The sequence below is a fragment of the Haliotis asinina genome, chromosome 11 (genome assembly GCF_037392515.1).
Source record: "Haliotis asinina isolate JCU_RB_2024 chromosome 11, JCU_Hal_asi_v2, whole genome shotgun sequence".
Classification (NCBI taxonomy): Eukaryota; Metazoa; Mollusca; class Gastropoda; order Lepetellida; family Haliotidae; genus Haliotis; species Haliotis asinina.
This window is the reverse complement of record NC_090290.1, coordinates 51,957,052-51,984,400: the sequence shown is the minus strand read 5'-3', so window position 1 is coordinate 51,984,400 and position 27,349 is coordinate 51,957,052. Positions and strand designations below refer to the sequence as shown.

General features: G+C 38.6%; 1 protein-coding gene across 1 annotated transcript in view; it reads left to right on the top strand.

Moving 5' to 3' along the window:
- Positions 1–26,121, top strand: part of LOC137255660 (integrin alpha-8-like) — a 96,347-nt gene extending 70,226 nt beyond the window's left edge. The window contains exons 7-31 of the mRNA XM_067793137.1: positions 354–482; positions 974–1,017; positions 1,276–1,329; positions 6,309–6,361; positions 6,808–6,907; positions 7,814–7,922; positions 8,369–8,466; positions 9,001–9,091; positions 9,312–9,357; positions 9,741–9,845; positions 10,196–10,251; positions 10,847–11,007; positions 11,556–11,699; positions 12,113–12,180; positions 12,642–12,798; positions 13,660–13,749; positions 13,915–13,994; positions 14,257–14,346; positions 14,680–14,773; positions 15,120–15,284; positions 15,702–15,803; positions 16,247–16,357; positions 17,714–17,824; positions 18,658–18,783; positions 19,949–26,121. Of these exons, the coding sequence (XP_067649238.1) occupies positions 354–482; positions 974–1,017; positions 1,276–1,329; positions 6,309–6,361; positions 6,808–6,907; positions 7,814–7,922; positions 8,369–8,466; positions 9,001–9,091; positions 9,312–9,357; positions 9,741–9,845; positions 10,196–10,251; positions 10,847–11,007; positions 11,556–11,699; positions 12,113–12,180; positions 12,642–12,798; positions 13,660–13,749; positions 13,915–13,994; positions 14,257–14,346; positions 14,680–14,773; positions 15,120–15,284; positions 15,702–15,803; positions 16,247–16,357; positions 17,714–17,824; positions 18,658–18,783; positions 19,949–20,041 (2,477 nt within the window). The 3' untranslated portion in view covers positions 20,042–26,121. The remainder of the gene's footprint in view (positions 1–353; positions 483–973; positions 1,018–1,275; positions 1,330–6,308; positions 6,362–6,807; positions 6,908–7,813; positions 7,923–8,368; positions 8,467–9,000; positions 9,092–9,311; positions 9,358–9,740; positions 9,846–10,195; positions 10,252–10,846; positions 11,008–11,555; positions 11,700–12,112; positions 12,181–12,641; positions 12,799–13,659; positions 13,750–13,914; positions 13,995–14,256; positions 14,347–14,679; positions 14,774–15,119; positions 15,285–15,701; positions 15,804–16,246; positions 16,358–17,713; positions 17,825–18,657; positions 18,784–19,948) is intronic.
- Positions 26,122–27,349: the final 1,228 nt, after the last annotated feature.

Here is a 27,349-nt window from a genome sequence, read left to right as displayed (position 1 = left end):
TATAAGAGTTAACAAAATGGACTAGATGGTAAGGGGCTTCTTTCATGAGGCAGCCTTTACTAAGGTTAACCTCCAATTCTTTAACATGGGACAAAGGTTACTTTAGTGACGTATAATGACCTTAGTGCTTTGTGAAAGGAGACCTTAGTGATTTGAATGTCAGTGAACCCAGACAGCATGGACTGTTATTCACAGTGTCAGTCACTGGACTGGCAGACCTATCTTTGTTGACTTAAGGCCAGTGTCTTTGCTTCCACAACTAACAAACAACACACAAGTAAGAGCAATCATGTGTGTATCTCCCTGCTACACTGTGTATGTGACATCACTGGTCTGATCCTCCTGTCCCACAGGTCAGCTGTACAACTACGAAGTGAAGAACAAGGAGTATGTGTCGACACGGGAGGGGCCCCCGGAGGAGGATGACAGCTACATGGGATACGCCAGCGCTGTTGGGGACTTTGACGGTGATAACATCGAAGGTATGAACCATGACGGTTGACATCATTAAGAGTGAGTTGGTGAGATTAGTTTTGGCCATTTTTCCAGTAATATCATGGCGAGTGACACCAAGCATTGTATCTATGCGGAGAATCGAACCTAGGAACGCATAACAAGAAAATCCTTTAAACCTTTCAGCTACCCTACTGCCCATTTCATGGCTAACATGGATGTTGTGGTCAGGCTTGATGTCATGGCGCAGATGGTCCTAATATCAACCACTATTTTGTCAGATCATGAATGCTGCCACTGAACAAAGATTGTTCATTCCATTTTATTTTATGCCAATCACACTCTCAAAAACCTTCTTGAAATTGATAATAATTTCCTCCCTTTAAAGATTTATATCACACTCATTTTCCAGCATTAATATAGCACAAAAACAATGTTAAGATTTTATTACCGATATGCAGGAGGTATCAGAGATTCAGATATTCTTTCTGATGACTTATGACTTATTATGTTATTACAGACTATGTGGTCAGCATTCCCAAGGGTGACCTTCACCTTGGTAGGGTAAGTTGACATGTTGTATACGAAAAATATCATCCTATCCTGTATGTTGGTGATTTTCTACAACTTGAATACCCAGATGCTGAGGGTAACTTGTTTTGAGTGGGTCTGTGAGGAAGTTTATGTATGTAATAAAAAAACACAAAAACATGTAATGTGTGTGAGTTGGTATTAAAATAACAATCTTAAATCTAAGGAAATTCTTCAAATATTTTTTTAAAAATGTTTAGGAACATTAAATATTTCTGACTTTGCTTGTAGGTTGCGATGTTCACACAGAACCTGACAAACATTCAGAACATCACAGGAGAACAGGTAGGTGGTGCCACAGTCGGGAAATGCAGACACAAAGACTGGTGTCTTATACATGGTTCATAATGGGTTGGGAACACTTTTATCTTGGCTAACTTGTGTCTAAAATGTGGAGTTGTATTGGCCCCTAATTATATTTGGGAATCAACCAAGCATGAATTATACAGCAAAATATTTGCAGCAAATTGCAAACATTTTTCCAAAAACAGTTAAATATGTTTTGTTTAGCATTTTAGATGTTTATTTTGATTGTGTGAGTGAACTGAAGTATTTTTACATGAGCCGGTATGAACTACATGTTTCATTATGAACCATGTCTATATTATATTCAGTATGAACCATGTATTAATAGTAAGAACTATTTTTAACCCTTCTTAGGTGTGAAATATTATAATTCCCATGATAATATATATAAACTATGTTCTTGTTTTGGTCTGATCCATGTTGGGAAAGCTATGCAATGAGATACGACATTTAATATATTTTAAAGAAATACCATCAAATCCTGCACTAATATAGGACAGTATATATGTGATACTATACCGTATTTGTGGGGTAAATTCATAGTGACGTAGATCCATATTTGACTGTTATGGGATGCCAGTACAGCAAATTGTGCTTATTTCCCAGTGGAAAGGAAACCCTTCATATTGATAGTATAGAAATTGTCCCTTATTACTGTGTGTTGGAGGAGACAAGTGGAGCATCCATCATGGCGTTATATACCATCGTATTGACCGGCATTAACATGAAATATTGCCCCTCTTCACATCAGAAGTGCAAAATGTGTTGTATTTGCAGCTATCTTGAATCTCGTCTGTATTGATTCACCACAAAGCTGAATTTTTGTGAATCATTTCTTTAACATGAAATCATCACTATCAGGCTTGAATCTAGAATTTGACAACATTTGACAAATGTGGCATTGATGGAATATAGAATTTTTCTCTTCTCCCAGACACTTTTTGATGAAATTAGCATTGATGGTAGGGTTTGAATTTAGTACTATTGTCAAATCGAGGCTCTGGAATCAAAGCATGAAAGTAATCTCAGAGATCTTGAATCCTTAACATATTCTGATTAATGTAATTATTTTTATGATCTTGAAGATGAGTCAGGAATTAAAGGGTTCACATATTTATGCATCTCCAAAGATAGGGATTTTACTGCCATTTCACTTGTCTGTTAATCACTTGCACAAAACAGGCACTTTATCTGTGCCTCACAGAAGTGACATGTAACTCAGTAATGCACACATGCTGTGGGTCTAACATGTAACTCACACACTGTAGGTCTGACGCGTAACTCGCACATGCTGTGGGTCTGACATGTAACTCACACACTGTAGGTCTGACACGTAACTTGCACATGCTGTGAGTCTGACATGCAACTCAAACACTGTGGGTCTGACACGTAACTCACACATGCTGTGGGACTGACATGTAACACAGGCACTGTAGGTCTGACACGTAACTCACACATGCTGTGGGTCTGACACGTAACTCACACATGCTGTGGGTCTGACACGTAACTCACACATGCTGTGGGTCTGACACGTAACTCACACATGCTGTGGGTCTGACACGTAACTCACACATGCTGTGGGTCTGACACGTAACTCACAGATGCTGTGGGTCTGACACGTAACTCACACATGCTGTGGGTCTGACACGTAACTCATGCATCTGACAGTCATGTGTATCTCACCCATGATTCTCACTTGTGTAACTTTCAAGAATTTTGTAGACGACTGACATAAAACTTTCAGTTGTACCAAGCCTTGTCTGCATCGTATCTGACATGTAAGATATGCATCAAGTAAATATAAACCAGATAACATTTGATGAGGTATAAAAACATGGCTGTGTCCACTGTGACAGGTGTCAGTTGTTTATAACAAAGAGTACAATATGAGGAGGTTGAAATTCTTGCTAGTAAGATAGTGGGAGATATTTCCTCCTACACAGAGCAGTCGGAGTTTGGCCTGACACGGTGCATTCCGATTGAGTTCACTTCACATACAGAATGTCCCAGCCTCTTGCGACAACTCATGTATTGCATCATGTTAATAGTTAGGTATCTCAGCCAATCAGAGATCCGGAATGTTGTGTCATGTTAATAGTTAGGTGTCTCAACCAATCAGAGTGTCAGATTGTTGTGGCAAGCTCATAAGTTTCTCTCCTCTTTCTGGGAGAGTTCATCTCTATTGTACACAGGATGCAGTGTCACCCTGAAGATGTATTACGTAACTAAATGTTGGAATACCCTGCAAGTTTAACAGAAGCTGGTATTGTTCATGGATGAAATTGCATGAGATTGAGTTACAAATGAAAAATGCCAGTGTGAATTTTTTCATCTCTGTGGGTGCTGGGACAGTGTGATGTATGGGAACATGCACTATAATACTGGATCTTTGGTCAGGATTAAAGTTTAACATTTAGTGTCGCGTCATCATTATTTCTGTTGTCTTGTGATTCATCATTATGAGTGAGTGAGTTTAGTTTTTACCCTGCACTCAGCAAAAGTTCAGCTATAAGGCTACAGTTTGTAAATAATCGAATCTCGACCAGACAATCCAGTGATCAACAGCATGAGCATCAAACTATGCATTTGTGATTTGATGACATGTGTCAACCAAGTCAGCGAGTCTGACCACCTAATCCCCTTAGTCACTTCTTACAACAAGCATGGGTGGGTGAAGATCAACCCTGATCGTCATGGGTCATTATTATGAAACTCAGTTATGTCGGTGTGACAATGTAGTTAAGGTCAGTCTGTATCGTTGTCATATATTTCTACCACCCAAAGTCATTATAGTGATGATGATGATGGTGATGATGATGATGACAAAACTATTTACATGTACCATTTTTAGAAGGTCACATTTGCACTGACAGGAAATGTTCACATAGTGTCAAGTTCTTCAGTTTTTCTGTCCCTTCATCAGTTTGTTGACATCTTGGCGGCCTCGTCTACCACCTCAGACAAGTACACAGTCAATACACACTCCACTAATGTAATCAGCTGTCAGTCGAACCACTAAATACCAACACGGTACTTACTCTGACGGCCAGATTCAGTAATAAGAACACCGATCATTCAATAACTGACCCTTGATTGACCTATTGTGATTTAATCCAATCAGTCAGCTCTAATGAGTCAGTACCATTACAGTCCTTGACTGTTCAGAGATCCTGCTACAGATGGCCCGAGTTCCTTCTCAGTGTTTGGTTGATGTCTGGTAGGTGCTTGTGTGATATACAGTAATATTCCCTGCCTTTACTCTACACAATAGCGCCATCATATTATGTCATACATACTCTGGGGCATATATATCCTTCATAGAATTGTTTATATCCTACCATTTACTTAGTGTTATACTGGGGACTAATTGTTAATCAAGGACCAACATTTGAAGGATCTCTAAAATGTCTTGTTTTCTAAATTTCTATTCAGTTCCCTATATGTTCTCCACTGGAAGACACTTCACTGACCCAATCAGCTGTGCATATTATGGCATACTGCACCATCATTCCCCACCTTCCTATTATGCATTGTGCAATATTGCATGAGGCACAGTGATTATGGTGTTTGATCATCATGCCAAAGATCCAGGTTTGACTCCCTGCATGGGTGTGATGTGTGAAGTCTATTTATGGTGTCCCTGCTTTGTGTTGCTGGAACATTGATGAAAGCCTCAAACCAAATTTTCTTGCTTTCTCAAAATTGCATAAAACCAGAGTAGAGGACTAGTCCCCACAGTGTGCTGTATTCAGTTCTGTGCTGCCTGTTCAGTGTTGTTTACCATAACCCTCTAGTAGATTATGGCGGTCTTCTACATGTGATGGTGAGGTGAAAATGTTTATGGCAGGGTTCCACATTTACAGGCACCTTAATTTCCCTGATAATCTCCACAGGTTCTGACTTCATATCCCATTTAATACCTTAATACCCTCCACAATAACTTTATATTCATATATTCCTACTCTGAGCGTCATTATTAGACTATATGGATAAATATGTCATCGTATTCCATCTCAGTCATGATTACCATTTGTGATCATAGGATATGAGATCGTATTTGCCAACCAGGACAAAACAATCATCATTTATGGAATAATTGGTCGACCTTGTGTAGCCTCCAGATTCCAGGTTGCCTGAAAATGTCATGATAATTAAGAGAGAAATTATTTCGATTACTTGTGTAAACTTCATCTACTTAAATGTTCCTATTATCAGCAATTAATAATGTCAAAATACTGATTTTTTTGTAGTGCAATAAACAGCATTTTGAAAAAAACAAGTACAGTCAACTCCTGATAAGTCGAGTCTCTGGGGACTAAGTAATAAATTTGATTTGTCAATGTATTCGAGACATAGGTATGTCTATGAGGGTAGTGATAATTGTCAGGACTGACAGGTACTTCGAGTTATGCATACTATTTGAGATTCCACCATTCAACTCATCATGATTTGACAGTAATAGATCAGGCATTCATTCCTGTTCATGGTGTAGTCTTTGCTGTAAGGAGTAAAGTATGGAAAACTTAGACATTGGTTAGTGTTGGGAACCAATGTTATGTTTATTTATCGTTCTAAATGATCTTACACAGTTTGTTGTTAATGTCCTTCAAAGATTTTATGTAATATCAAATACTGTTTTAAAAATGATGGAGCTGACATCTGACAAACCATCTTGTAACAGTAGACAATAAAATCAGTCGGTCAGATAAAAATGCAAAAAAATTATACCTACATTTTTATTTTTTTAAACCTTCCATTGCTGTCATCTGATGACTTCAGTGTGTGATAAAAGGACATGTATTTGTGGTCTGTTTTGTGTAAGACTGATGTGAAAAGTACTGCAGGTAACTCATGACCTGTCTGCCTGATGGTTTAAGCGGACAAATCATTGTTTCCAGTTTGAATTCTCTAACTGCACTGACCTATTTTTATTTAACAATTGGCTGTTCTGTTCACAGGTTGGTGCCTATTTTGGATACTCCCTGGCTGTGGCAGACTTGGATGGAGATGAGTGAGTCTAGTTATACTGTTCTTCTTTATGCTTCGTGGATAAATGTTATCTCCTACAAATGTGTGACGTACATATTTATCGCCTACACCTGTGTGATATACACGTTTACATCATAAGTTTATGTAATATCTTCCAGCAGATCCTTCAGAATAGTGTGATACATGTATTTATTGTGCAAGGGCAGTGTATGAAATAAGCCCAAAATCCAGCCAGACATCTGGGCTTGTAACTTCAAAATGTTACCATATATAGCTTGCAGTCTAATGGTATTACATTGTTGTCAGTTATTGATTTATGTTGATAATATTGTCTCATCATTGACTATAACATATCCATTTTATAAACTAGTATTTCCCTCTAAGACATGTTTTTAAGACAAGTGTGAAGAACTTGTCAGTGGTGTTGTCTCCTGAGTCATTAGAAAATATTGTGTGATATGTTTTCAGACTGGATGATATCATTGTTGGAGCACCGTTCTATGCAGTGTTGAAGACCTCCAAAACCTACGAGACAGGAAGAGTTTACATATTCTACCAGACTGAGAAGGTGAGCTGCAGTAGAAATTGAAAAACACATAAGTGCAGTGTTTTTACAGTTGTAGTGCTGTTTGCTACATTTCACCTACAGTTCAGTAGTAATCGATCTTTGTGTCAACATTGTAGGGCTGAAATATTGCCTGTGTGACCTTCAGAGTGTAACAGTTTGACATTGTATGCATGAATTGTCATCAAACATCGAAATTTAAATTAATATTAAAGACACTGACCAATTTTGTGTGAGATAGCCTTTAACCTACATGAACTGATGTCTCCATTGCTTGGAATGAAAAAAAATCCAATTCACACACGACAGATAATCCATTATTCTGTATGATTTGGTTTAGTGTGTGTTAAATCAGTATTAGAGAACAGTGAAGCTCCAGATATGGGTGGCACTGATGGTAGGTAGCAGGTTTAACCCTTACAGGCTTAGGCCAGTCACAGTTAACCCTTAGTTGTATCAAATGGTCAACCACTCCTTTCACACAAGTTAGTAAATTTCAGCTTGGGTAATCATGGTATACAGAGGGCTAAAACTGATTTCATTAAAGCACACGTATTCCTATATTTATTTCCAGGTATCTTTACAAGCTGTGTGATACAAAGCTTTTATTTTTTCTCTCGGTATATATTGAACCAAATGTCAACAAAACAATTAGGTAAAATGTTACATTTTTAGCCATGCAACATACCAGTGTTTTGGATAAGTTGTCGTGCTAAAGCTGAAGTAATATAGCAATAAATAGGCTTCATCATGTTGAGTGTGAGTATTATTATTATTGTTTCTAGCAAATAGATCATTGTTGTTTTTAACAAATATATTATAGACCCAAATCATCCTATACATTCTTGATGGCCTCTACTGTTGGTTTGATGACTGCATGTAATCCCATATATTTGCCTCATGTCACAGCACAAGTTCAAACCCAGCAAGAAAGATATCCTGGATGGCAAGGAGAGCATGTCGAGATTTGGACACGCCCTCACCAGACTTGGAGACATCAACTATGATGGATACAATGGTGAGCTGGCCTGCTGGAGTTATCTACCTTTGTTGAAATGGTTCTGTATTACATAATCTAAAAGGAAACTTTAATTTATCAATTCACAAATTTGTTACTCTCTAGCATTCAGTGTGTTTTTATATTTTGGGGTTACAGATTTAGGGCAATTAATATCTCTGTAGTCTGGATGAAATGTATTATCGGTATGTGGTTGGTTAAGCTGAAGTCTGTAACATTCCACCTCTGTCACACTGGCCTAATAATCTGGTGAATATAATCAACTCTTGGTCAGACAAACCAGTGGTTGATATTATGAACAACTCTGAGGCATAGTAGGCAGTCACTTAGGTGTCCAAGCTGACTGCTAGACCAGGTAAGATGAAACAAACATCCTGGAAGGTATTCAAACCAAAGGTAGGTGTGGTGTCATCTGGTAACTGAAATGACTTCGCCTGTGTCCCCAGATCTGGCTGTAGGTGCTCCTTATGCAGGGGAAGATCACAAGGGGGCTGTGTACATCTACCACGGCTCTAAGAAGGGCATCATCACTCAGGTGTCACAGGTATGCTGTCTTGTTTCATGAATCTGACACTGGATAATCAGGTTTTGTAAATCGTCTTCATTCATACAAGAACAGCTTTGATGTTTTGAATTTATGGTGTTTCAGTTTAAAAACAACATAAAATCGCATATCTCCTTGGTTTAATCTAGTACAGTGATGGCCATATTCACTGTGCAGAGTTATGTGCTGTTGCTGTGATATGTGATGATGGGTTTAAAATCCAGAATTGTCTCAATTCTGACCCTTGAATTTTGAAGCTGATTCATGGATTTGACTTTCATGTTAATCTCACATCCCAGGGTACAGTCTAACTATATCTTTTAATTAGATACAGTTGAAAACTGAGATGGATTGCTTGTGTACTATTGTTTGTTGTCGTAACGTTGGATCAGTTGGGTTATCACTGCTCTGTTACATGACTGAACTGCAATTCTGTTCAAAGAATCCTTCTACTCACCTACCTCACTCATTTACTCAGGATTGATTGACTTTTAACCATAAAGAAGAGAGTTTAGTATTTGTGTTGTGTTTCAGATCATCTATCCCAAGGACCTTGACCCTGGACTGACTACGTTTGGCTACTCCCTCTCAGGGGGCATTGACCAGGATGGCAATACATATCCAGGTCAGTTATCTCCCTTGTACAACCCTGTCTGGTACTTTCTTTGTTTGCCAGTCAATTATTCCCCTTGTACACCCATCTTGTACTCCAGATTGATTGGGTGCTTCGAGCATGCATTGTACATGAAGTAATGCACGTAATAAATGGACTGTTATTATTATTACCTGACAAATGAAGTTTTGTGTGTTTTAATTTTTTTATTAAACGTTTTGCTTGTTTCCAGATCTCCTGGTTGGCGCTTATGGTGCCGACAAGGCCGTATTCCTCAGGTAATATATCAACTCATTTCACCCCATTCTCAGCAAGGAGATGTAAAGATTTTTTTTAGTTGAAATATTTAAGGTTCAAAATGTTAAAGCTACATTGTTGAATGGATTATGTGTGCTTGTTTGTTTGTTCATCACTGCTCTCAGTAGTATTACAGCGATATAATGGCAGTTTAAAAATATTTTGAGTCCAGGTTAGACAATCAAGTGATTGACATCATAAGCATCAGTCCATGCAAAAGGTAAACAATGACATATATCAGAGAGTCTTCAGTGAACTGTTACAAGCATAGACTACTGAAGGTCAGTTCTAACTGAGATCCTCCCCGACTGACAAGAGTATGTGATGCACAGCCTTGCTTATTATATTGCTGGATATTTCACAGAACCCGTCCAGTGGTGCGTGTCTATGCCAGTCTCAAGATTGATCCCGTCATCATCAACCTGGACCATCGGAGCTGCTCTCTCATTGATGACAAGAGAGTCACATGGTACGTTGGTGAGTGAGTGAGTGAGTGAGTGAGTGAGTGAGTGAGTGAGTGCGTGAGTGCGTGAGTGAGTGAGTGAGTGAGTGTGTGAGTGAGTGAGTTAAGGTTTTGGGAATTGACACCAGCATTTAATGTGATATTGGCTTGATAGAAGTGGTAGATACCTACAGACCAATGTCAAGGTCAGGGTTACACTGGGATTTAGGCATCTTTTCAGCAGATCCTATGGTCTGTTATATCCATAAAAAAAGTTAATGAATGAAAAACCTCAAACCTTGAATGTTTTGGCAAGTCTGGAGGGCCTTGATGCCTTTGGAGGTTACTTGAGTCTCATTTGTATCTTTGTGTTTCAGTCTGACCGTCTACACATGCCTGGAGTACACTGGCCAAGGCGTGGCAGAGGAGCTGTGTGAGTACCCTTTGTCGGAGCTGTTGGTCACCATTAGCGTTCTGTCAGACTTGTTGCTCACCAGTAGGGTTCTGTCACAATTGTTGGTCATCATTAGGACTCTGTTCGAGGTCACCATTAGGGCTCTGTCAGACTTGTTGATCATCAGTAGGCTCTGTCGGAGTTGCTGGTCACCAACAGGGCTCTGTAGGAGTTGCTGGTTACCTATAGGGATGTGTCAGAGTTGCTGGTCACTATTAGGTTTTTGTCAGAATTGTTGGTCACCAATCGGGTTATGTAAGTGCTGTTAGCAGATCATATTAATTGTGAACAGTTGTTATAGGCTGTTTGCTGTTTTGATACAATAATTATTATTAGGATAGACAGTGTCAACTGTATTACATTGTTTACAGTTGTTCTACACTGGTTTAAAGCTTTAAAACAACTTTTATAGTTGTTATACACTGTATACTGTGAACATTGTACAGCAATGATATGTGATATCCTGTGTACAGCTGTATTACTTTGTGTCCCATGGTGATATAATGTAATTTTATTTACAAAAGATATACTTGTGACACATTGTACAGCACTGACATGTGACACACTGTTGCAGTTTTTGACCTGACATGGGAGTTGGACACACTACAGCGAAATCGATCAGGGGAGCAGCAACGAGCCTACTATCTGACCACTGAGAAGGACGTCGTAGAGAAGAACACAGTCAAACTTACCAAGAAGGCCACGTGGTGCACCTCCTCTTTTGCATATGTCCTGGTATGTTGTACATGTGTTTATATACTTGGCTTTTGATTGGCTATGTGAGCATTTGTTGTGTGTCAATAAGAAATTAGGCAGTGTCCACAAATGGGCTTTCTGATTAGCTGCTGCTAAAATAGACTGGACTATCATAATCCTGTTATGCTGAATGTAGTCCCTCATTCCTGTTACTGTCTACAGTAGTATTATTTTTATATATTTCACTAATAGAATTGACATCAATATGTTTATAAATTTCGTTTAGCTCCAAACATAATAACTATACACTTTTGTTGTATAAATGTGCTTCCATTTTAGTAAGATATTGTTGGGCCAGTAACTCTACTTCCACATACAAAACAAGAGATCTTCATGATCCTGAAACGTGTTAATGTTTGTTGTTAATGTGTCATGCAGCAGTGATATATAAACTGAAAATCCATAAATATGGTAATTTATTTTTTTGAAAATTTGAGGAATGGGGCAACCATACAGGTGAAGTTTGTTGTATGGGTATTCAGCTGTCAATGTGAATTTTTTGTAACTGCCATTCATCAACTTTGCAGGATGACATCTCGGACAAGCTGACACCGATTGCTGTTGACTTCAAGTTTGCATTGCGAAAGTTGAAGTCTGGAAGTAGGAGTCGAAAGAGGAGGTCGCTGGAACCTATCCTTGATCAGTACATCAGGACATCAGTTCGGACTGAGGTACCCATAATTGTATATCCCACCCAGATGATAATGACAACACTGATGTAAACAACTACAGTTAAATTTCTGTCTCACAGTGGCACTTTGTGAAGGCTTTTGTAGGTGGATTTGTCATAATCCAAATATCCATTATCAATACAGTTGATCTTTCCATTGGCATCCTCCTTCCAAATATTATAAATAATGCCTGTATGATAATAATACAGAGATAATGTGTGTAATGGTTATTATAATATGGATAATGATGAAATGATGATGATGATGATGATGATGATGATGATGATGATGTACCCATGTGGGGAATTGAACCCATGTCTTCAGTGTGATGAGCAAACTGTAAGCCACCCCCACCACCCCCACTACATCTGAAATTATATCAGTTCTAAATATTATACCATTTCTCTTTTCAGGCTCAAATCTTGAAGAACTGTGGCCGCGATAATGTTTGTTACCCAGACCTCAGAGTGCACTCTATCCGGTAAGTGGAGCTCATCAGGAAGTCCATAATAGGTGGACCCAACAATCACCTGTGACTAACCTGGGGCCCCTTTCACAAAACTCTCGTAAGCCTAAGGTCTCGTAACTTTTCTCGTAGCATTTGTACCTGGCATACTGTAACATAGGAGGTGCAAAGGCTACGAGAAAAGTTACGAGACCTTAGGCTTACGAGAGTTTTGTGAAACGGGGCCCAGGAAGGTAACACTGTGATGTTTACTGAGAGTTTCCAATGCTTTTAGGGCCACAAACAAGTACAGTTATGCCCCTTATTCAGGGCCAGAATTCTCTGGTCACAAGTTTGAATTTGAGACTCTCTCTAACTATTGGTTTTGTCACCAACATACATATGCTTGCGTTTGTCATAAAACCAGTAGAAATCAAACAATCAAATCAAGAAAAAAATGGGTGACATTAATAGTTACTTTCATGTTGTGTACACAGGGTTTCCCGTGCTCACGTCATTGGCACAACAACCGAGCTTGAGATCCTCATCATGGTGGAGAACCGTGGGGAGGACGCCTTCAACACGCATCTGTACATCAACCTCCCACAAGGAGTCTCAATCAAGGGCATTCAGGGCGTGCAGAGTGTGCAGGGAGTGAGTTGATCATCCATCTGTGTGAGATGTCCATCTGGAGAATCTCACTCTTTGGTGTCATGATAACAAACATAGAAACCTGGCCGTTAGGTCTTACGTTGACAGATGTTGATTCATATCACGAGACATAAGAGTCAGATTCAGTCAAATATCAGTTTGTAATCAGTAATAACCAATATTATCAGTGTAGAGTACTACAAGGATAACGTTATTATCATTTGCAGAAGGAGCAGTAAATAGCGTTACTGTTATTAAGGCTAAAATGGGTAGAATTTCGAATAAAATAAAAATAAGAACAATGGTATTGGTTTCATTGCTAACCACATGTGAAGGAGGTCACAGACACACATTTTGCAAATATGGAAACATCATAGAACCAAAAGGGTGATGTCACCATTGAGAGTTATGACATTCAACCTTGACATTTGCTCATACTACCAGCTGCCATTTTTTTCAGTGCTCATTAGAGTTCCAGTCAATGTTTTCATTGTCACTTGACATGGTGTATGGTACGATTGTTATTGTTGGCACTGTCAAGAAAGTGCATAGTGGCACAGGTATGTGAGTCAGACATATCTTCATTATTGAACCCAACTTCAAATGAGCCATTGCTGATTGAACATCAAGTGCTGAGTTACTTCAGACATCTTCTAACACCTGGCATGGTAATTCTAGTTGTCAAGCAGTTTGAGTTCATTATCAAGTTAGAGTTATAATGATGGGATTTATGCAGCTTGTCTGGTGACACGTCCGCTCTCATGTCACCTGTGCATCAAGTTACAGTCCTCTGATTCCTGAAGTTTAGACGCTGTTTGTTTTTATGGATTTACATGTCTGTCATGGTGTGAACATATTTCCCAGGTGGCACCAGTGAGCTGTGACCGAATGACAATAAACAACGAGGACGTGGTGACCTGTGACCTTGGTAACCCTCTTCCAGCACAAGCTAAGGTGAGATTATACCCAAAGCATTATCACTGGGACATTTAAACATGAGTAAATATTCCAAACATTCGAAAAGAGATCATAGAAACCTGTACTGAACATTAAAAATATTAATTTCTCCTCAAAATCAAGTTTGGTAATAACTATTAAATGATGCATGTTTTCTTCCAGACGAACTTCACCCTGAAGGCATCACCAAAACATTTCAATGAAACCAAAGACCATCTGGTGTTTGCACTTGAGGTCAACAGGTGAGATACATTGCAGCACTCAAACATCACCAAGCACAGTCTGTCACTTGTGCCTTTCTATTTTGAATTTAAATACTTGATAACTGCTTATGACATATACTCTGTGGAGAAGAGAACTGTAGTGAATTCTCCAGTCAGTGGTGAAGGAAAGAACAATACAGTATTCTCTTGATTTAAACTGAGGTGTGATTCCAGAAGATGTCATCACCATGGTTACAAGGTTATACCATGTATGTCTTCCATGTCTTGTTACTTGTTTCAGTACCAACCCTGAGAACTTGACTGACACCGTCAATAACTACGCCAGTGTGTCCATCCCTGTCACTGCCGCTGCTGAAATCCTCATCAATGGGTAAGTTAAAGGGACTGTATCTCTTCAGTGTTAAAGGGACTGTTGCTGCAGTCTGTTAACAGACTATGTCTGAAGATAGCTCAAGGACTTTGTAGATTGTTAAAGTGACTTTGTGGATTTCTGAAGAGACTGAATCAAAATGTTTGTTTGTTTGTTTGAAATCCTTCAGCCTATGTACAGCCTCTTGAACTGAAATAAATGCAAATTCAGTGTAGGTCATTAAGTGACCTTTATTTATTCTTAGACTTTTCTTTGAACATATATACATATCTATTAAATATCTATGTACTTCCATGTTCTGTAGCATCAAACTGATGTTTATGTTGATTGCAGAAAATCTACTCCAGAACAGATTATTGTTAACACAACTAGAGTCCGACTGAATGGCGACAGATTCCGAACACGACCAGTTGAACATCTTTATCAGGTAAACTACAACACATTTTCGGGACAGGTGACACATGATACTTGTGTTCCAGTTATCACCAATTTGCATCCTGCATTTTGCTGTTTCAGTGCTCAACTTTGGAAATTACATTTTGTTTTGTTGTGGTTACTTCCTTACTTAAAAATGACCTGTGAAGGTCCGGGGTAGAATAGGCCTTTAGCAACCCAAGCTATCCATAAAAGGTGACTATGCTTGCTGTAAGAGCTCAACAGATGTCATCAGTTTCCAATTGAAAACTCACTCACTCACTCACTCACTCACTCACTCACTCACTCACTCCAGTAATATCACTGTAGTTAGCTATATGAGTTTTACATTTGTTCAGGTACAAAATCTTGGCCCTAGTTCGACTGAGACGATAGATCTACAGATATACTGGCCAAGCCATGACAACGATGGGGAGCCCATTCTGCCACTCTCTGGAGCACCGGAAGTTACCAAGGGCAACGGCCAGTGTCAGATAATATTCGTAACCCCTGCTAATAGTTCAGTAAGTACCTTGTATAGAATGGGAGGAGAATGGAGATGTGTTATGTAGATAGTGAAAAGAATGTTATGGAGTTATTCTATGGAGAGTGGAGATTGGCATTCGATACACAGTGTGTTATGTAGTTATACAGCTAGTTAGGAACCATTCATAATATACTGCTTGGATGAGGTGGTGATGATGATTTTAAGGGGGTGGGGGCAGGGATTAGGTCGGGGCCAGGGGCAGAGAGGTGTTACTTACTTTATGCGTAACTTTTAGATACCATACGCCTTGCCATGAACAGTCCATTATAATTTACAGCATTATGAAATACAGATTGTGTGTGTCCATTTAACAGGGTGTATCTATAGCATGGGTTGTGTATGTGCAGTTTCGGAAAGTGCACCATGTGAATATCTGATTACTGACTGGTTCCAGGATATCCTAAGATACAGTCTGTCAGACCCAAATGATGTGGTCATGGTCCTCCAGGAGCAGAGATCTGGAGACAGACCTAAACGGGCAAACAAAGGCCGAGTGGTGGGTACACTTTCATAGATTACTGATATACTGAAGAGCAAAAGAAACTCAACTCTGGCTTTTTGTCACATTTGTAAATCTAAGGCATAAACACAAATGCTTACTTCCATGAGATTTCATTTTTTCAAAAATTACCTTTCTTTTGCTGTTCAGTAAACATGTATATGCGTTGGTCATACAGGTTAAAGTGCAGAATTTCTGGTGTCCGCATGTTTGGTACTGCTGGATTATTGCTTAAAGCGGCATAAGATCATAATAACTCACTCACTAACTCACTCAGCTGCAGGAAATGGCTTACATCATGCATCACAGCAGAAAATATGACTGGCAGCATCGGTAAACAAGAAATATAATTAGTCTGGCCTGAGATGCTGAACATTCATTCCTATCCAACTATGGTATTCAATGTCCAGTGAATGTACACTTGACCACTTCCTTTTCAGACTTGCACTGATTGGTGCACAGTCATCAAGTGCACTGTGGGATACCTGAAGCGAAATGACAACTTCCTGCTCAAGATTAAAGCCAATCTGATGGTGGATGAATTTATAAGGGTAAGCAAGACAGTGAACGAAGTAGTTCTTATATTTTTCTGGTTTTCCTTCATTTGATAGTGCATGGTGTGTTTTTGTCTTAAGATCTGAATACAAGTGTTCTGTAGAGATCAGTCAACCAGCGCATTGTAGAGATCAGTCAACTATATGGTCTGGTCTAGTACAGAAACACACCAGTCACATGCACACACCACACACATACACACACCACACACATGCACACACCACACACATGCTCTCACAATCACGCACTACACTCATGTAAACATCACACACATGCTCTCACCACACACATGCTCTCACCACACACCATTCACATGCACACCATTCACATTCACACACTACACTCATGCAAACACCACACACATGCACACATCACACACATACACACACCACACACATGCACACACCACACACTTGCTCTCACCACACACATGCACACCATTCACAATCACGCACTACACTCATGTAAACATCACACACATGCTCTCACCACACACCATTCACATGCACACCATTCACATTCACACACTACACTCATGCAAACACCACACACATGCACACACCACAACCATGCACACACTACACACATGCACACACTACACATACACACATGCACACACCACAACCATGCACACACTACACACATGCACACACTACACATACACACCAAACACATGCTCACGCAACACCACACCAAGCACACATCACACACATGCACATACCACACACATCATTCACATGCACACACCACACTTGGGCTAGCAATCAATATAAGTCCTAGATATGGAGAATCATTAGCTAAATCGTGATTGATTATTGATAAATAATGGAGAAGTGCCTAAAAGTGTCTACATAGTTCAAGTCACTGGTGTGTGGCGAGACATTGAGTGCCAACCAAAACAGCATTCTGACATTTTTCTGAAAGCATCCCAGAAATAAAGATGTAACTTTGTGCATTGTATGAGTAAATAAAACTTTATTCTTCACAAAAATTTATGTACAACATTATACATCTCTCTCCCTCACACACACATGTACGGACGCACAATCAGAAGTTTCAAATCTCAGAAACAACATCTGATTGAAGCATGTGGTGTGACAACTGTGTTTCTGCAAAAAGATAACTATATCTTGGAAAGAGAAAATCACTTCAAAGCTCAGTTTTTGATACCCCACATGGGTACAGTTTGTAAAGTCCATTTCTGGTGTCCCCTGCTGTGATATTGCTGGAATATTGCTGAATGTAGTGTAAACCCATGCTCACTCACTCACTCTACCTTGAGCAACACGTTTATCTTGTGAGTCACTGTTCCACCTAAAGAGTGCAATAAAAAATATCTTCAATTTCTCCAGAACCAGATGCCACATGCACTCCTGACATCAACAGCGTTTGCTCGTGTTGTCTCCATGCCATACAAACTCAAGGCTGTCGACCCAACATCATTTGCTACAGCCAAGCAGTCCGTGAGTACTTCCTGTCATCTCAGCTGATGCGAATATGTCTCTGTGTCGTCAGCAAATATTGAATCTTTTCCCTATTATGCACCCCTCTCCAATAAATGCATGTCAACGGCTTGCTGACCAGTCTGTAAGCAGTCTTTACCAGTGCTCCTAGTTACAATAGGGATGGTGCAGTAGCTCAGTGGTTAAAGTGCTCACTCCTCATGCCAAGAGCCTGGGTTTGATTCCCCACAATGTGTGACACCCATTTCTGATGTCCCTCAACATGATATTGCTGGAATATTGCTAAAAGTGGCATAAAACCAAACTCACTCACTTACAATAGTCTGTATGCCCTTCTCTGTATTACACAGGTAGTTGCCAGTATCAATCACTGAGAAACGCCTGACCACATGTATTGATGTTAGAACAATCACAAAAATATGTTGAGATGAGGCATTTAGGATGATATGAACTGTTGTAGAATTAAAATTTGATTTTCTTTTGCATCATGAAACATGAAAATGCCATGCGAAAGGATTTGCTATCAATAGGAGGGACACCAAGCATTGGCAGCTACTGAGTCAGGGCCATCATGTGTTTTCAGTGTGATAACAAGATTTGTACCCTCTATATCATATGTGATAATGCAACATTGTGCCTGTTTTTGTATATTTTACTAGAGTTGTAATATCACTGGTTTGTGATTAGTTTTTACATGATTGATTCATTGACTGAATCACTTGTTTGTAATAAATTGTAGAGATTGTAATTTCAAAAGTAACACAGGTTGTAGCCATGATTAATGTATAAGGTTAATAATAAGACCCCAAAACTGTGTCCTTGTCCCGCCTCAGATTGTGACAGACGTGAACATCGACAAGCCAGACATTGGTGGCCGGCCCATCGAGATCTGGATCATAGCCGTGGCAGTGTCAGCAGGACTGTTGGTTCTGCTCTTGATCATTATTCTTCTGTGGTGGGTGAGTATCTGAACAACAGACATGGGTCAAAATACTTCTTGTAGACTCATACTGGCTCATACTGGCTTATACTGGCTCATACTGGCTTATACTGGCTTATACTGGCTTATACTGGCTTATACTGGGGTATCTGAGTTATCCTGTGAGCTGGTATCTCACAGGGCTAGAACTGTAAAACCAGAATAAGCCCAGATTGATGCAGACAGTGACACATATGTGCTCTATTTAGGTGTAATAGGATTGGGACAGGATGTATACATAGCACACATATCCATTTATATAGCACATGTATCCATGCAACTAGTGCTCTTTATGTGTGATGTAGGGCTAGCTAAAAAGTATTATCGTTCAATATTGATATGAAAACTGTGTTATGGATAATTTGTTTCAAAGGCATTTAGAAGTTGGAGGAATCAAACTAAAAGTGCTTTATGGTTCAACTTCTTTATTATACAAGGTCACAACGTTTCGAGACAGATTCTAGTCGCTTCTTCAGGTGAAGTGAGGGTAAAACTAAAGGGTTGCAGTATATATACACATAACAGCAGACCGATAACAATGGGTAACAAGATATACAGGTTTGTGTTTATACAGGGTTTGTGTTATGGATAATATTGTCATGGTGATGAAAAGTTGAACTATATATATACACAGTCATTTCATGTGGTGAAAATCACTCAGTACTGAACTACTTAAATACTGTTCAGATCAAACCTGTTACATCTATGGTGTGACTTGGTATCCCTTATGTCTCAGTGCTAGAACTATATAACCAGTATAGAGCAACACTATTAAGGTGTAACAACAGTGTATGAAATAAGCCAAAAACCCAGCCAGACATCAGGGCTGGCAACTTCAAAATGCTACCAGCCTAAAATTGATTTAAGCAGACCAGACACCAAGATGTGGTGGATTATTTACTCAGATCAAAGATGTATCTTGTTAATATACGTCTTTGATGTATCAAACTTTTTACCATTTTGTTATTTTGTAGTTCCTCTTTCATGGTATGACATGTCGGTGAACTTTGAAAGAATCTGGCGTTCTTTGGAGCAATATGTGTGGACATATTAAATAAAACCCTGGCCCACCTAGTAATTGTGGTTTGCTAGGTACTGAACAACACATCCCATCATTCTGAAATATTTCCCTCTGTCTGTTCCAGTGCGGATTCTTCAAGAGGAGGAAGCCTGAAGATGATGGATACTTGGTTGCAAATGGGAACCCACGAAACATTGAAGACAAAACATTTGAATGAGGAAAAGTTCACCTACAAACAATTTTTGAGGAAGTGGTAAACTCTATGTGGCATCAAGTTTGATTTCCAGCACCCCTGAACTAGGCACGTAACTATCAACATCGGATGTTATGATTCCAGACTAAATTGTAAAGTCCGAGCTGCAGTGTGATAAAACGTTGACATCACAAAACTCTACATGTGATATCCACAATATCAACTCCCTATGTGATATCTATGATATCAACATACGGTATTAACAATCTTGATGCCTATTTCACAGTATGCCACCACCGGTGCCTTATTTCAGGGAATAAGAGATGTAACACACCAGACATTGTCATTTTGGAACAATGTTTCCAAAAGAAGAGGAACAAGCATGTGATTAGTTACCAAGGAAACAGACTTTGGCACTGGCATCATTCCATCACACTGCCTATCACAAAATCAGTTGAAATCCAGGCTTCCATTGTCTAAGAGTTCATCGCCTTATATGGTCATATTGAGATGAACAACAGCAAAAAGTAACAATAATAGCATAAGGTCGTCAACAAGGTTCTGTAAAGGTGGAACCTATATATTACCTTGGTAATGTGAGTATGTGAAAACCTTTATCGTACCTCAGTGAAAGCCTTTCAGTCCATTTTCTGGAAGGATGAAATATTGGTATAAGGTAGTAATGATCTATTAATGGAAGAACTCTGGTCTAAGTATCAGAAATCTTTCAAGGATTCCAAATCATTATTCACACTTAATTAAATATGCTTTTCACATAATAGTGCAATATATATAAAAGTGAACATGACTCACTAACTAACCATGGACAGACTGACTAATTGAAATGCTCTAAAATATACAGTCATAGATATCATGTATGCATTCATTCACATATTTACATGTGTTATAAAGATATATTCAATGTGCCAATATAGTCTACAATACTGGGTGCTTGTGTACCCATGGTGCTATCAACAAATACTGCTTTCAGTACAACTATTCAAACTACTACTGTGCAGTGTGTATCCAAATGGTAGGACATCTAGTTATTTTCTTTTTGTGAGTGGCGCCAAAGATTTGAGTGAGAATATTGTGATGTATTCAGCTGGTCAGAGGAAAGGGGGAATAACAAGGATAAACGTCTCTTGTAATGAGAAGTTCCAAACAGCTTGAATCCCATAGTGTCTTCTGACGGCAAGCAATGGGGAAATATGACTGTGTTGTTAGTGCTTACTTGAGGTTAATATTTAAATGAAATCTTTGAAGTAGAACTTTCAGCAGAATATGCATCGACATTTCTTTTTTAAAACAAAGATGTTTTGATTATGAAATCAGTTGTAGGTTATTCCTCTAGAAGAGAAAATAAGTTGGAAGCATCAGTGTTTATCCTTCCTACCTGGCACTCCGCATTTTTTTCAAGACTGCATCTCTCTAACTAATGCTTCAGAAGTCTATGATGTACTGTCAATGTTGGATCATGACAGAAACAAGATACATGAACTTGTGAATCATTTTGATTATGAAATTTAGAATTTAGTAAATTTTTGTTCCAGTAAAGAAAGAAGTGATGATTTTTATGAAAACATTATTTCATTTTGTGTTTCTTTCAAGACAGATTTCCCTGTTGTGAAACTGATAATACAGTGCAGTCCTTTTCTTTTTATTAATGCATTTTGGTAATAAGTTACAAAAGTTATCTCCCTTTCTTCTGTCCTCTCAGTGAGTCTGTGATTGTTTTCCACAGTTATTGTCTTAGGTTTCAAAAAAGATTCCGTTATGAATATTTTGTTTTCTGTGTAAAGAGTTAAGGTTTAAGTTGGATAGTTATTTAGGGAGCGTTTGAATCTTAATTTATATCTGCATGCATGATTAGAGGCACGCCTGTATATTTGTAACTTGAATTGTATTATATCTGTCATAAACAAGCTGCACCGTTTTATCTTGATGAGTAGACATTGTTTTTATATCATGTTCAGGAATAGTGAGTCATAGTTATCCATGACAGAGGCATTTCTCATTTCACTGGTCTATGTTATGCCTTATTTTGACATGTTCGCCATGAACCATGTGTACGTGTATTTTCCTACAGAATACCGCAGGCAAGTAACCATACAATAGACAGTTTGTGTTGACAAGTGTGAAGAGTCCTCGGCTGGACTGACATTTTGAAATATGAGTAAGGTAGTGTAGGTTGTCAATGATTCTATTTGAGATCTGTTCATTTTGACATATTATGTTGTCCCATTTTTAAAATTGATAGTAAGTGGGTACAAACTTCCATACCCAGGCTCTTTGTCCATCGTGTGGATGGAATTATCCTAACATTATCAGTATTTTTTTCTAATGATTTTCATTTGTCTTGATACAAAATGATAAGTTAGATATCTTTTACAGAATTCAGGACACTGTTGAATTTTCTTTCTCTAAAATGGTGCTTGATTAAAAATATCATTTAGTTATGAGGAGATTACGAACTCATGCATTCTTCATTGTTTCACCCTAACTTTTATGCATGTTTCAAAATGAAGTCGAAGGATCATTCTTTACAATGGTTCCTCTCCCTCTGGTTGTCATATGAAATGTTATGAGGCCAAGTTGTGGTCTACTGTACATGCCGTCCATTCATGCCTTCTGAGTAGTCTCCCCTTGTTAGCAGAGTAGTCTCCCCTGTTGGGTAATCGACATTCCATCATTATGGAAACACTTCCTGTCGTAGTTTGGGGATATAAGTTGAAATTGACATTAAGGAGCAAAGGAAATAAGTCTTCTTGTGCCTGTATCATGTGAAAGAAACAAACACAATTGTTTAGTGTTGTATTAGGTTCGTTTATGCCATGATTGACGCTTAGAAATAAATATCATCAGTGTCAGCTTTACTCAGACTGATGTTAAATGGCAACATTAATACTTCTGGAATGTTTACAAATTTGAGTCCCATGAAGTATGTTGCATTCTCTCCAAAACTGAACATTTCTCGACATAATTAATTTGATTGTAATATGAACACATGAATATGAGTGCAGAGCCTGTCACAATATTTATGGATGGAACCGTAGCCATGTTATGAAATGTTTTGGCTTTGAGAAAGATCCAGTATCAACTGTCTAGCTTCCACTGACGGCCTGGTATAGTTGATGTGTTTTGTATTAAGATATTTTATTTTATTTATTTAAATGTCTATAGTTGTCAGATGGTGTTTTTTGTATATATCGGGTATGTTTCATTGTAGAAATATTTCATTCTATAATAAGAAAGGTGTTATTATGTATGCTTGTGTTTCAATCTGTTAAATATTGCATCTCCAAAATATAATGCTTCTATTAAAAAAGTAAGATCTATTTAACCTTCATGTTTTCTCAATTTAACAAAAGTATTTAAAATATACTACTCAAAGGAAGTCACATTTTTTTCCTATTTTATAGTTTATCTTACATGGTATGACATGTTGGTTAACTATAGTATTATGAAATAATCTGGTGTTCTTTTGAGCAGTATATGTGGAAATATTAACTTGGAAATCAGGAAGTGTATGTATATGAATTACTAGCATAATACTCTCAATGGCTACCTCATGCTAGAGGCCATGTACCATGACACTTTTCATCACATTGATCATCTCCAGTGGCAAGGAAACTAGTATGTCGTGACAATGATCATCTGAATTGACATAATACAGTCAAGTGTCGTTAATCTGACTGTTGGATTAATGAGGATGTCGGACTAAATACATGAGAATAAGTTACATGTACTTTTACTCAATTTGTTACTAACAAAAGTGTCAGATAAAGGTGATTGTCGGATAAACGGAAGTCTGATTAATGAGACCTGACTGTAGTTTGGGATATTGTTTGCTACCTGCATACTGTTCAGTCAGACTCATTTGATAAACATAAATACACAGATTATCTTTTCAAGCTTTTATCCACAAAATTGGTGACACTGGCATAAATATAGGCAAATAAATATCTTGTTCTTTTATTTTCAACTTGTTTGATATGTCTAGAGAAACCTAGACCCTAAATAATTCAAAGACTATGAATATATGAGGTCATTATTCATAATAACATTAATCACTGGCTATTCCAAGCTGGTGTATTTAAAGGGAGGTCACCCACAACATTCACTTTCCTGCTACTGGAGTCTTCTTTACCTACTACAGCCTGCCTGCATATTTGAACTACAGTGGTGCTTTGAGAAGTGAACACAGAAGTGTATATACATGTAGAGCTGTGTTGTCGTCATGGCGGCAGTTGTATAATGTAGAGCTACTTGAACAAGTTGTGTTTGGATGTTTTATATTGTTGAAAGTTATCATGTTATATATATTGTATTATATACATCATGTCTTTGTGAATGTTGGCCTCCAAACTACTAAACAGTGTTTACTTATGAAGTAGATCAGCATTTTTACATTAACTGAACTTTTCGTATAAAATAGTCACTTAAAATATGATTCACATTCTAGTATAAATAATTCTTTGCATATTTTTTTATCTATTAATTTTGTTATCTTACTGAGGTCTAGCGAGGAAAGAAGCAATAATATGTTTGTGTAATGTGTAAAATAAATGTTGAAGTGGTCTTTATGTTCTTTTGTTTTGATTTTAAATATTTTAGAAGTTGTCAGTAACCTGAAGTAAATTCATGCTGTACAAACTTATTTTCATATTGAAAATTTTGATTTAATGTATTTGTGAAAAACTTCTTTTACACCCTCCGCAAACTACATGAGTGTACCAGGATGCTAATATCTCTGTTGTCAGTCTGTCGTTATTTAAATGATTACTTCAGACACATCATTGCCTTGTGCATGTATCTTGCCACACGTCTCAAGGGCTCTTCAACTGGGATCATATTAGGAATTTATTCTGTAACCAAACAAATATTTTTTTAAAATCCATACAAGCTCAACCCCTTCACACCCCACCTCAACTCAATTCTATATTACCATAACCTAACTCAACCCAGCTAAACCTCAACCCTGTCCCATCTCTCTTTAACCTAACTCAACCCAGCAAAACTCAACCTTGTCCCATCTCTCTTTATCCTAACTCAACCCAGCAAAACCTCAACCTCGTCCCATCTCTCTTTAACCTAACTCAACCCAGCAAACCTCAACCCTGTCCCATCTCTCTTTAACCTAACTCAACTCAGCTAAACCTCAACCTCGTCCCATCCCTCTTTAACCTAACTCAACCCAGCTAAACCTCAACCCTGTCCCATCTCTCTTTAACCTAGCTCAACCCAGCAAAACCTCAACCCTGTCCCATCTCTCTTTAACCTAACTCAACCCAGCTAAACCTCAACCTTGTCCCATCTCTCTTTAACCTAACTCAACCCAGCAAACCTCAACCTTGTCCCATCTCTCAAAGACTTAACTTCGCCCAGCTAAACCCCAGTCCCATCCTATCTTACTATAACCTAAACCTTAACTCAGCTAAACCTCAACCCATCCAACTCTGTTCCACAGCAATGCAGCACACTGCAAGCCACAACCCCACCCTTCCTTCTCACAGCAACTCCTACCCCGGCTCATACTCAGCCCAACCCTACCTTGCCCTAGTTCAACCCCCCTCAAGCTCAACCCCACCCTTTCTTACCTCATGTCAGTCCCACCTTTACCCTACCTTACTCAATCCTACTTTTACCCTGCCTGACAGTTATCTCTGGGGAGTCAATGAATGTTAAGATGCTTAATATAATGAGTGTTTGTATCTGGGATTCCTTGTGATAAACATTTTCTCGGGAAGAAAGACACCATTAAATTCATTCGGTGATTGGTTAATTACACTCTGGAGCATAGCATTCACTTCATGGAGCTTGATCCCCAGCGCTATATCTCCTATATTACAATTACTTTCTGCTATTTACTTAATGCTCTGATATTAAGTGTTAAACACAATTGCCAAATCTTCCACATACTCAGCCATCCAGAGTATATAGATATGTAGTCAAAGTACCAATGGAGTATAAACCAGTTAGCCCATATCTCTCACTGATCCATATATGAGAATGCTTCTGCACTTAAGGACTATCTCAAGTAGAGATCTCACTGCCAATGTTGTGATGTACTTAGATATTTTGTAATAAAACATGATTCACCATTTGACAGTGTCTTTCTGATTTATTGGTGGTGATTGAAAAGAAAGAGAGCCAGCAAACTCACACGTCTGTGGCTGTATGTATGCAGCTGCTGGTAACAGCAACGTCCATATTTTAATGATATTCTTGTGCTTGCTTAACACTGCACTCAAAGCTCAAGAGGATGGTCTGTAAATAACCAAGTCTGGACCACACAGTCCAGTGATTGATATCAGGTACGTTGATCTTCACAGTTGGGACACGGTGACATCCATTTTCCAAGTTAGAGAGTCTGACAACAAATGTTATGACAAAGATGTTTTCCCTTGACAACCGGTCTTCCCATTCTGATTGGTAAGTTAGTGGACAAGTCTTCATCAACCATTGTGTATTCATATGCACACGTAAATCACTAGTACTCACTCCACAGAATCTGAGGGTTGGTTGTCTGGTGGTTCCATTCCATGACGACATTAAAATATGGTATTTGATGTTCCCCTGCCTGGTGCTATGCGCTTAGGTGATAAAACAAAGACTAGCAGACTTGGAATATCCTGGATCTCGATGGGGTACATGTGTTACACTGATGCATGGTACCTCAAAGTAATGACAATATAGAACCAGCGTCACCCTGTTAAGAAAGACTAGCAATAACTCATTTATATGGTCGCGACAGGCAAACAACTGACTGATGTGTATGATCAACGTTCCACAAACGATCTAACATTCAGCTATAAGTCACTGAGTCTGACCACCGACCTTACAAAAAAAAACATGCTAGCATCAGTTCGTGGTATAAAGCCACCATATTATGGCTGAAGTATTGCTAAAAGGCAGAGTAAACCCTCACTCACCCGTGGTATAAAATACACTGGATAAACAAGGGTGATATGGGAAGACCTATGTACCCTGGTTACGCTGTCATCACTGTACCACACATGCCTTGATATTGGTCACTCGTCTATTTTGCTGGTCGTACAAACCGTTAGTTTACAATATCCCAGGTAGCTAAAGGACATCAAGTATATCAACTCTGGATCAGATACTCCTGTGACCGACGTGATGACAGTGATGCACGTGTAGCGGCCATAAAATTCAACACAACGGAAATGTTACTGACCGTCCACAACCAGGTGCGAAACGTGAAACGACGTTACGTCAGGACTGATACACTTTCCAGAATCTATATTTTATGAATGTTTCGTTCACTTCTGCATTTTTTTATCAAGGAGAGGTTGTTTTAATCACAAT